Source organism: Seriola lalandi, unplaced genomic scaffold, assembly GCF_002814215.2.
Source record: "Seriola lalandi dorsalis isolate HSWRI2012SDOR001 ecotype SW California unplaced genomic scaffold, Sedor1 jcf7180002054885, whole genome shotgun sequence".
NCBI classification, from domain to species: Eukaryota; Metazoa; Chordata; class Actinopteri; order Carangiformes; family Carangidae; genus Seriola; species Seriola lalandi.
The window spans coordinates 6,448,202-6,459,159 of record NW_019525437.1 but is presented as its reverse complement, the minus strand read 5'-3'; the positions used below and the strand labels follow the sequence as shown (position 1 = coordinate 6,459,159).

The 10,958-nt window shown below is 38.0% G+C and overlaps 1 protein-coding gene across 1 annotated transcript in view; it reads right to left on the bottom strand.

Annotated features, from left to right (window-relative positions):
• Nucleotides 1–1,351: 1,351 nt before the first annotated feature.
• The window catches only part of LOC111671704 (complement factor H), a 33,527-nt gene continuing 23,920 nt past the window's right edge, over nucleotides 1,352–10,958 (bottom strand). The window contains exons 24-30 of the mRNA XM_087180002.1: nucleotides 8,942–9,086; nucleotides 7,971–8,129; nucleotides 5,554–5,733; nucleotides 4,189–4,386; nucleotides 3,026–3,211; nucleotides 2,473–2,652; nucleotides 1,352–1,692 (exon numbers count right to left, since the gene is read on the bottom strand). Coding sequence (XP_087036128.1) covers nucleotides 1,502–1,692; nucleotides 2,473–2,652; nucleotides 3,026–3,211; nucleotides 4,189–4,386; nucleotides 5,554–5,733; nucleotides 7,971–8,129; nucleotides 8,942–9,086 — 1,239 coding nt within the window. The 3' untranslated portion in view covers nucleotides 1,352–1,501. The remainder of the gene's footprint in view (nucleotides 1,693–2,472; nucleotides 2,653–3,025; nucleotides 3,212–4,188; nucleotides 4,387–5,553; nucleotides 5,734–7,970; nucleotides 8,130–8,941; nucleotides 9,087–10,958) is intronic.

Sequence of the window (10,958 nt, the reverse complement as noted above, 5' to 3'; positions counted from 1 at the left end):
ACGCTATTAAATTTAGAGAGTCATACTAAGCCATGCTCCTTTGGATGATGTTTTTCTGAATTCTGTCATTCATTCATTCATTCATTGTTTCCTGTTTTATTTTGATATACCCTGACCTTGTCTTAGTCGTCCCTCTGCCAGATTCGTCTGCCTTTTATTCTGACTGATTAGCAAATCTTTTGTGGCAAGTGAATTCTATTTTATTAATCAAGTTCCCAATTCTGAGTCATACTATTGAGTTCTTTTGCCTGTGGTTTCTTCAGTTGTAACACAAAATACCTGTTTAATAAGCCGGATCAGCTGTACATATGTAAGCACTTGGTGTATATACTGTACATAGGTGGATTACTCTGGGTCCCAATCACCTGGACATCATTGTTCACATCAATCATTGGGGGCATTGTTGGGCTGAAAGGAAAAAACATGTTTGTTCATGATGGTACATGCAATGTAAAAAAATTCTCATGCATCCTGAGGGAGGTTGGTGACATGGAATCTGAGCATTTCCTTTAATTTGCCACTTGGCCTAAATATAGTTTGCTCATACAGGATGATCTCCTTATTCATTAAAATTGCATCAGATGATTGGTAATAGTGCTCGTCTTTCTTATTGAATCCGGTTAATCATTAACATGTTTGTCCAACCAGCTCATGTCCATCACTTCCAGTTAGCTAAAGTTTTCACTGGCAAGAGAGCAGGGTCATCGCCCCATCAAAACACCCACTCCCTGTACCAGTGGCTCTTCCTTTGGTACACTTAACCTCAAGTTCATTACTATATTACTACAGACAGGGACTTTAGGTCTGAATGACAAAGCTGTCACTTTAACAGCTTCATCAAGCTGTATTTTCTCTCTGAAAAGGACTTAAACTGTATTTTACAATTCTGCTTTAAAAGACTATTCGAACTATACTATACTATGCTGTACATCATTTATTTTCCATATTCACAGATAGTTAAATGTTGGATTTTGGTGTACCAGATAACAGGGAAAATTACATTGCACTGAGCAAAGGTTTCACTGTGCTGAATGACTGGCTGACAATAAACACAAAGCAGTGTTTAATTTACTTAACCAGATGTTTAAAAGGCAACATGTACATGTTTTCTGTCATAATACATGTATCTGACAGTGGAAGAAGAAAATAGACTGAGTGAATATTTGATAACGGATCGAACTATTTACTCTTGTTAATCATTTACATGTTTGTTCTGCCTTCTCATCATTTCCAGTTACTTGCAACTGGGCAGGGCAACCACACCATCATTACACCACTGACACATTCCCACTGTGCCGACAGGTCTTCCTCTGGCACACACGAACTCGATCTTTATGAGTCACATACAGAGTGAGTGAACATATATGATTTATTACAGTAAAAAGACCACATACAGCACTTAAGTATAGACACTGGATCAGCACATGAATCTAGTCTGGTTAATCATAAACATGTTTGGCCAAACAGCTCATGTTTATCACATCCAGTTGACTGAAACGCTTTACTGGCAAGATGGCAGGTCAATCACACCATCACGACACAACTGACGCATTGCCACTGTACGGACAGGTCTTCCTCTGGCACACATGAACTCCATTACATCACCATGGATTGAATAAATCTTATTGTCATAACTATATCTGAATCTAATATTACGGTTGTTCATGGTTTCGCTATCCACAGTGCAGGGTTCTGCAAAAGATAACAGATACAAAGCATTTCCTTGATGTCAGGAATGACTGCACAGCACACTACATATATAATTATTGCTAGTCTCCGTTTAAAACAATATATTTAATAATGAAATCAATAAAAAAAAGTCAATGCACAGTTTACATGTAACTTAAACATGATTTAAAGATAGTCACTCACACCAAATCATGTACACTTCTACTTAGGTCAAACACTGAGATAGTGGTCAGCTTACTGTTATTCTATTTCCCTGAGCTTGACCTTAAACTACCTTAAGCAGCAGTGTAGGCTACCTGTTGTTTTCTGCATCATGACTGGATTTGGCCACTGCCTCTGCGAGATATTGGTTCATTAAAGTTGACATTTTTTAATTAAATATTGCAGATGGGGAAAAATCACTAAGTAGATTTATACTTAGCTAAGGCTAGCCGTGGCTATTTCCCCAGCTATTTTTCACTTGATAGACTAGTTGTCTGTCTTTCTATGTTGATTTTACATGTTGTCTCACGGAAATGATCCATTTCTCTGACTTGTTTTTGTAAGGTAACACAGCTGCTGAAAAGTCAGTGAAGTTTATTTAATGCGTTTGGCTTTGCAGAGCTGTTGCCTCTTTCTTATTCTTTAGTGCTTCTCTACTTTTATGATGAAATGTCTAGTGACTGCAATGTGTAATGGCACTGTGTAAGTAACATGTTAACATTAATCTTGCAAACACCAGAATCCAAAATGAGTGTTATCTATGGAAAACCCTCACAGAATGCAAAGTGGATTAAAACTTACTGAGGCATCTCATCTGTCCAGTCCATTCACCATTGTTGCATGTTCGGTAGGGGGAACCATCCATAATGTGGTAATTCTGGCAGGTGTATTCAACCCATTCATTGTTTCTGTACTGGTTCCGTTGAGATTCCTTGAGGTCTCCATTGTCAAGAGGTGGTGGTCTCCCACAATCAAAAGGAGCTGAAAGAATGTGGGCATACACAGAGAGTACAAGTTTATCCATTATCAGTCGCTGTCGATCGGATCAATAAAGTAAGGGGAGCAGAGCTCGACCCCATCCCCTCAAAATTCATCTATACAGTACTAATTTTTCCCCCAACTATTATTATATTGTTGTGAGAAACATAATCACTGCCTGGATCATGTTCATCTTAATGCTGCCATTACCTAAACATATATCAATAAAGTTTATTCGTGCTTTAATTGTAAAGAGCAGATATTGTATTGCGATATCCAGCTGTGGTTTGGTGGATCTGACAACATTCCAGTTTCACAGTGATCTGCGTGAATTTATTCGTATCCGCATGAAATATGCACAAAAAATTTGACTTACCTCCACATGTTGGAAAAGGATGACTCCACTGTCCATTTGCTAAACATTCAACTTCTGTTTCCCCCTGAAGAGTCTGACCACGCATGGGGCAATAAAAGCTTAACTTTTGTCCTTTTGTTAGTTGATCACCTACTACATGCATGCTGAGGCGTACGTTGGGTGGTAAGTCTTTGACTTCACAGCTTTCTGTTTTGAAGAAGAGAATCTGTTTTAACAATAGCTTTATATAGTATAGACACTTGGAAGCTGGACTTGAGTTTTTGGGTTTCATGAAATCAAATCTACGTCCAAAATCTTTGTAAGATGATATGGAAGATATTTTTGCATACAGAGGTACTTTCTTTTCATTAATTAGGCTATTATCAATATTTGATATCAACAATGGATCACATGACTGCGTGTATGTGAAAAGGTACATGATGATGAACCCACAGAGAATTATTTTGGGTCAGTGTCACATTTCTCATGGTGTTGTTTTGTCTGCAGCTGTATCAAGCAAGAAAGCTAATGTCGCTGAACTGCTGTGCGTCTCTGCTGCGCTGCTGCTGTGATGCTGCTACCACCATTTCTGATTTATTTTTGACACAACATGTCACTAAAATGTCAATGTCTCCACATGCAACTGCTATAATAAAGTAAAAAAATGTATTTAATCTTTTTCATGTCCGTATCATATTCAGATTCAGCCTTTAGATAGACAACTGTTGTGGAAGGGGTCAGTTTTATGTAATATTGCTGGTATGATGCCAGTATGAATATAAACAGGTGTTTTCTCTATTTATTCTTGCTGGGAGATGCCGACTCGAATCACGTGATTTACCAGGTGGTTAGAAATGAATGATTCCAAATGAATGATAATGTAGATCTGTGTTTGCTGGATGTGCATCTCTTTGCTAACAAGTTTGCCATATCAACAGGTGATAATCAGTGTCAGTGTTGTGTTCACAGCCGGTTTTCACTGCCCTCAATTGGCCAATACAATCATTAATTGCAGATTTAATTTCACACAGTTTCAGTAATAATTGCTTCAAAACATTAACCCACAGCCATTGCAATGACAACACAAAATCTATCGATATGATTGTTACATGCTCTACAAAAAAAAAAGAAAAAAGAAAGGCTTTTTGTATGGAGATTTTTTACACTGTCAAATTGATCTTTACCTATGCATGAAGGAAATGGATTATCCCACTGTCCATCTTGACCACATGTCAGCACTGAAATGCCATTCAGATATTTCCCTGGACCGTCACAGCTGAACGTGAGGACATGATCAGGAAGTATTGGATCATCATTCTCTGGTAACCCTTTTACTGTAACCCCTCCGTCTGTAGGTGGGCGGTCACAGCTTGAAGCTGAAGCTAAACACAGGCATTAAATGATTCAATGAAAAAGCTGAACACGGTAACATTTTGATGTAGCCTACACCCATGACAAAGTAGAGTTGCAACACTGGAAAGAGATCACAATTTAGAACACCTGGACTCTAGCTGTTATTCAAATTGACATAATTTAATGTCTCAGTGTTTCTGTAATTAAAGCATAGAGCAAATAATCAATTTCAAATTCTCTAAATTTTAAAAACATGCATCATGGAATCTTTTTGTTGAATTAAATTTCATCTAAATGTTTTCACTCATCCGGCAGCTGAACGCACTTCTGATATTATCTCTAAAATGCATTATCCAATGCTGTAACGGAGGAAGTTGAGATCGTGACCCTATTTCCTGCAACTTGGCTGGTTGGCCGAGCCATAGAACCAGAGGGAGGCAATTCTAGTCTTCTAATGTTTTGGGTCATTATCTTGCTGTAGGATGAACTCCTGACCAACCAGACGGTCTCCTTTTATTTACTTTTTTCTCACAATTCAGATAGCAACATACAGTACTACCTTCCACAGACAGAGGGTTTGTAAGTCAGCGACATCAACAATTAACTTTCAAGGTTTCATTTGCTTCCATTGCTGATGGAGGCTGTAAATCAATCAGTTTCTTAAGTCCTAAAAGCAGACTGTTCTTGGTAACCAAACATGTTTTTTTTTTCTTCCATTTTGTTCAATTTACCGCTTACCGTTGTACCATTTAGGGTTATAATTATATTTTTCATTATATCATTGTTTATTATATATTTATTATTTTTTAATATTTTCATAGTTTTCAGACATTTAATGTGTACAAGAGATTATATTGAAATAAAAAACGTGTCCAAAAACAATGTCCTTAAGACGGCAGAACAAGATACACATTGTGACTGGGGCTTTTTTAAATGATGAACAAACACTTTTTTTATGAAAGAAAATTTGCCATCTCATTTACATAATGAAGGACACAAAGAGTTCCTCCCCTACAGAGTCTAAAATGGAAATGGATCTTTTAAAAATATTATTAATTGTACACTATACAGTTTACATGTTTTGTAACCTAGTTATTGCATTCCCCTTAACGTGATTTAATAAATCCAAGGCGTGAAACAACAGTAATCATTCAGTTGCTGACTGAAGTCGCAGAACTGAAAGCCGTTCAACTTACAGGAGCACTTTCCCTGACGGACTGCCAGCCAGCCTTCGCTTGAGCATACATATTTGATGGTTGGACTTGATGTATATCCAGATTCACAAGTGAAATGTATCACGTCTCCCTCTTGGTACTCAGATTTTTTGGTGTCTTCTGAAACGTGGGCGTTGGGTACATCTGGAAGCGTTGAACATGCTAAAAGACAACGACATGGAAACAAGGAAAGAAAATACAAGCTGTTTTGTGGAGGTGAGCTGGCATACATCCTTTGCTATAATAGACATGTCAAGAAAAAACATTTGCTTATAGATGTTATTTTGTAGGCTCATGAAAACAAATGGATAAATAAGCCACTTAAACTAAAAACTTCAGACACCCTGTAGTACTACAGCATCATGGAAGTAGAGGACTAGGCCTTTAATTGGGAGCCCTTCAGTGCTTCACTTTTTAAAGTCCACTTCTACAGACACCAAAGAGCCTGGTTATAGTTTGTGATCCGGTGTAAATTTTTCTTTTTACTTAACCAACAGGCCTTTGTCCTTCATTTGAGCAAAGATCCATGGACACACAGTCACACTGAGACAGCCAACCTGGGCCCCTTAAAACAAACGAGTTCACTAACCATGCATCCACCTTTAATCAACTTTGGATAACAAAATTCTATACACAGACCCTCAGAACTGCTTCAGGTACTCATTATATGCCCAAACTATCCAAGACAACTTCATGGCAAGGACAGGTGTGAAATGCTTGGTAAAAGGTCTTACCTCTCCTTCTGTTAAAAACAATGGCATGTTTGTGGTTACCAGAGAGGAAAACTTGCCCTCCCTCCTTTCGGCTTCTTTGAGGTTTTGTGTCGGCTGTGGAATCTCTTTCAGTGGATGCGATGCTACATCTGGTCTACCTACTTCAGTCTTTGTACATTGATCTTTTTTCAGTATGGTATGGTAAGACTGGCAGTTCTTTCTAATGAAGGTTTGGACCTCAAAGGGAAAATCAGTTTGATGGTTCCAGCAGAGGACAGGGGGAGGGACCATAACTCTGGACATGTTCTGGTCCCCAGGAAGACAGGTAACATGAGACCTGTCCTGACTCTTTACCTCCTAAATGTTTTAATGGCCTGCCCTGGACTGTGCTTATTACCACTGGACAAATCATGGTAAACCAGACTGTGTAGGCTTAGCACCATTAAGGAGAGACCTAGTGGCTGGCTAATAAACAACAGGACCCACAGTAGGCAATGTAGATGTCTGCTTGACTCATTCTCATGCTAAACAAGGTATAGCCCAGATGTTCTTCCTATTGGCCACATCCTCCAGCTCTTCCTGTGGGAAACTGAGGTCTCTCTAGCCTAGATGGAATATCCAACCCATATATTCTGGGCCCCTCTCACAGTTTCTTCCCAACTGGGAAGAACACTCCAAAAGGGAGGCAGAATCAGATGACCTAACCACCTCACCTGACACCTACCGACATGAAACTGATTGGAGCCAAGCTGCTGCCTCAAACCTCAAACACACATTAGTATTATCATCTGACCTGGATGTCTGAGCACGAGAATAGGACCATGATGCTCTCTAAGGACCTACAGTAAAAGAGAGGTATTTATCGGCATTCAGTATGTACTCTTATTAGTTATTTGCCCAATTAAGGTCGATTAATTACCTAGTAGAAGAATAGATGTGATTGTTATAACTCTGAGCTTCATCTTTTCCCATTCATTCTTTGACTTGAGGTATTGTGAGGGTGCTTTTGGGCAGTTGTAGCTTAGTTGGTGCAAGGGCTTGGTCACTACTGGCAAGGTTGGTGGTTTGTCTTCATCTTTAAGAGTTCTTGACACTGAACCCCAAAGTACTCCTATTGCATGTGTATTACATAAACTCCTGAATATAATGTGAATGTGTAATGTGAAGGTTCAGCTTTAGTGTAATTACCCAATATGGGATTGCGCAATAAAATGCAGGTTAGTTCCCATACAGAAATGTAATGTATGACATGTATGTCCCTATATCAAGAGTGATGGTGTCCAATCTGTCACCTATATTATTATCGCATATACACATCCTCTGGATATATGAATATACGTTTACAACATACATGAAATACCCATAGTAAAATTTGTACATATTTAGAAAATATTACTATGATGAATTTTTACATGGAATAATGTTTTGCAGCCAAATATGTTAAAAATATATATTTAATTGATTATACACAAGTTTACAAAAAAAACTTCTATATGCTTATGTTTTTCTTATTAATTTTAATGTTTCCATTCTAGGAAAGTGGTCTCAGACTTTTGGACCCTACTGTATATAAACTTATAACAGGCTTTATAGATAGATATATATTTATGTAACATTTGTCTGCAACATTATAAAATCACATTGCAATCCCTCTCAAGGAGTAGGGCAGAAAGCCATATAACTCACAGTAGCATTTTCCCTGACTGACTGTCAGCCAGCCGTCACTCGTGCATACATATTTGGAGGCTTGAGCTGATGTATAACCAGATTCACAAGTGAAGCGGATCACATCTCCTTCTTTGTAGTCGATGTTGGCATGAGGAACATCTGGGAGCTTTGAACATGCTAACAGAAAAAAAACATGACAGCATGAGAAAAGTTCCAAGCTCTTACATTGTTTTGTTTTTTTATTAACTGTTTGCCTCATATGCAGATGGAGAGGGAGCTGAACACAGAACACTGTAAAATTACAGGATGTCCGCAACACTGAATGGCTCCCAAAATAATTATAAAGACTGTGGAAACAATCGTTTGATTGCATGATATTCATCAGGTACATGATTTTTTGATACACTATCTTCTTCACAAGCTAATTAAACGAGCTTGTATGTTTAAATGTTGGGGTGCATTTGTAATATACATTAATCCAGAAAAATCCTCATGCATAAAGCTTGACAAAGCATCATGAAGTCATTACAACAATGTGAGCTCATATGGTCTCTCATTATGCCGGTGTAAAGAAATATTAGATCGGAAATAATAGATTAAAAAATGAGAAATAAAAGATTTTTTTATTTTTTTAGCCTAATTAACATCAATTAAGAGCAAAAAAAGGTATGTTTTCACATACCACATGAACTGGCCTGTGTCCAAACTGCAGTACTTAAAAAATAAGAATTTTCATCAGGAGCCATTCAGTGTGGCAACAATCCTTTACTTTTTATAGTGCACAAGAGACAATTTTTGGAGGTATGTGGTTGTAATTCTTCTGTAGTAAGGAAATACTACTCGATATGATATTGTATAATACAATACTATATATACACACACACACACACACACACACACACACACACACACACACACACACACATACAGTATCATCCCTTAACCTAAATCATAAGACCTTAGTATTTAAAAAAAAAAATCCTTCTTACCATTCTGTGACAAAGACACTTCCACGTTCCCCCACAGGTGGAGAAACAAAAGGAGAAAAGACAAGTTCATGCTCCTTTGACAAATGTTGAGAGCAGGAATCCTGTGTGTTTGTCGCCTGCTTGAGTGGCACGGATTACTGACTGTCTAAACATGGACTGTTCTGGGCGGGATTGTACGACACATGTTGCACAACAAACCAACATGCGCTGCTTGCAATACTGGAAGATGCAGAATTTCTTACATACAGCACCTTTTGTGTACTCACATTCAGTTTACACACTGTACATGTATTTGTTCAGTATCTTATCAATCTCATTCATGAGATGCCTTAAAGGAACGTGTTCTCAGCCAGATCATTTAAGGGTTTGTGAGATGTCCTGTGAGACAGTAGTCCTATGGAGGAGGTCAGGGTGGATGGTTGGGGGTAAAACGCTGGACTTTGATGGAGACCATGTTTCCCATCCTGTGGTCCATCTAGTGTTGATAAGTTTAAAACAGTTTGTTACTGTTGTAGGGTTTTTTTTGTTGTTGTTTGGTTTAATATTGAAAGAAAAAACAGCTGTATTATGCCCCAAGTCAGTGTTGACTTAAAGGTAAGTCTGGTGATATTCTATTATTTTTTCACTGTCAGCAAATTGATCCTGCCAACAAGTATTGCCTGTGTGGCCAAAAACCTGATGTGTTACTGTATTCCCCTGTGTCATAGAGTTCCATTGTTGTCCCACAAGAATTAAACATAAGTCAGTTTGACCTTTATACTGGCTGACGAGGTCTTTCATTATGGTCAACATGGGCACCTTAGTTTATATTGAGTCAGTCCCACATAAACTGTCTTCCTGCTGCTGTGAACACTCACTAAAGCCACAAATGCGTGACTGAAAATATCCCCCAACAAATACACTGCTGTTTGAGAAATGCTTGCTAAAAACTACAGTTGACATTGTCTTCAGTAGGAACAAATGGGCTTGGGGTAAAGAGCAACAGACAGGACAGGGTCCTCAATATTCAGTATTCACTACTGAGGGATGTACTAATGAATTGTTGGTTGTTAGTTAGAAATAAGAAGAGAATTAAATAATGCCAGCCACCACCAATGATTACACACAGAGAGACGCAATATCGTTGAGCATTTCAGGGCAGGAAAATAGTTTGGAGTGGCCCAAAATATCTAGACCTTTCATATTTCAAACTATTATCAGGGTTCATATTAGGAAACATGGTAGGAAATTCAGAAACTACAGATAGATGGATTGACATTTTTGACCAGCCTTATGCTTCAAGCATGACCACAGTATTTCCCTAATCATATCCAAGTGCTTTGAGCTTCTTTAACGTAACCACTAAAATGTTAAAAACAAATACACAAAAATGTTGAATATTTTGCAGATTTTTGCATTGGCAGTTGAGCATAATAACCAGTGGCACACTTATAGGTTTATAATACAGCAAGGATGACTCACTGAAAATCACAATAGATGATTTGCATATTTAAGAAACTTATAGGTTTAATATAAATGATGCCTGCATCCATAAGCAGGTAAATCCACCAAATTTTACTTTCTTAAACTGATTTCCACCCAGGAACATGAATTATAAAGGGTAGCAAGCTGAAAGCTGTTTACTCAACATTAGGCTTAGTTTTCATACAGAACAATATCAAGTATAAAAGCATAAAACAGTGAGTGAACATAATAGTTTTATTGAAAAGACCACACACAGCACTAAAGCATAGACATTGGATCAGCACATGACTCTAGTCTGGTTAATCATAAACATGTTTGGCCAAACAGCTCATTTTTATCACATCCAGTTGACTGAAAAGCTTTACTGGCAAGATGGCAGGTCAATCACACCATCACGACACAACTGACGCATTGCCACTGTACGGACAGGTCTTCCTCTGGCACACATGAACTCCATTACATCACCATGGATTGAATACTTCTTATTGTCATAACTATATCTGAATCTAATATTACGGTTGTTCATGGTTTCGCTATCCACAGTGCAGGGTTC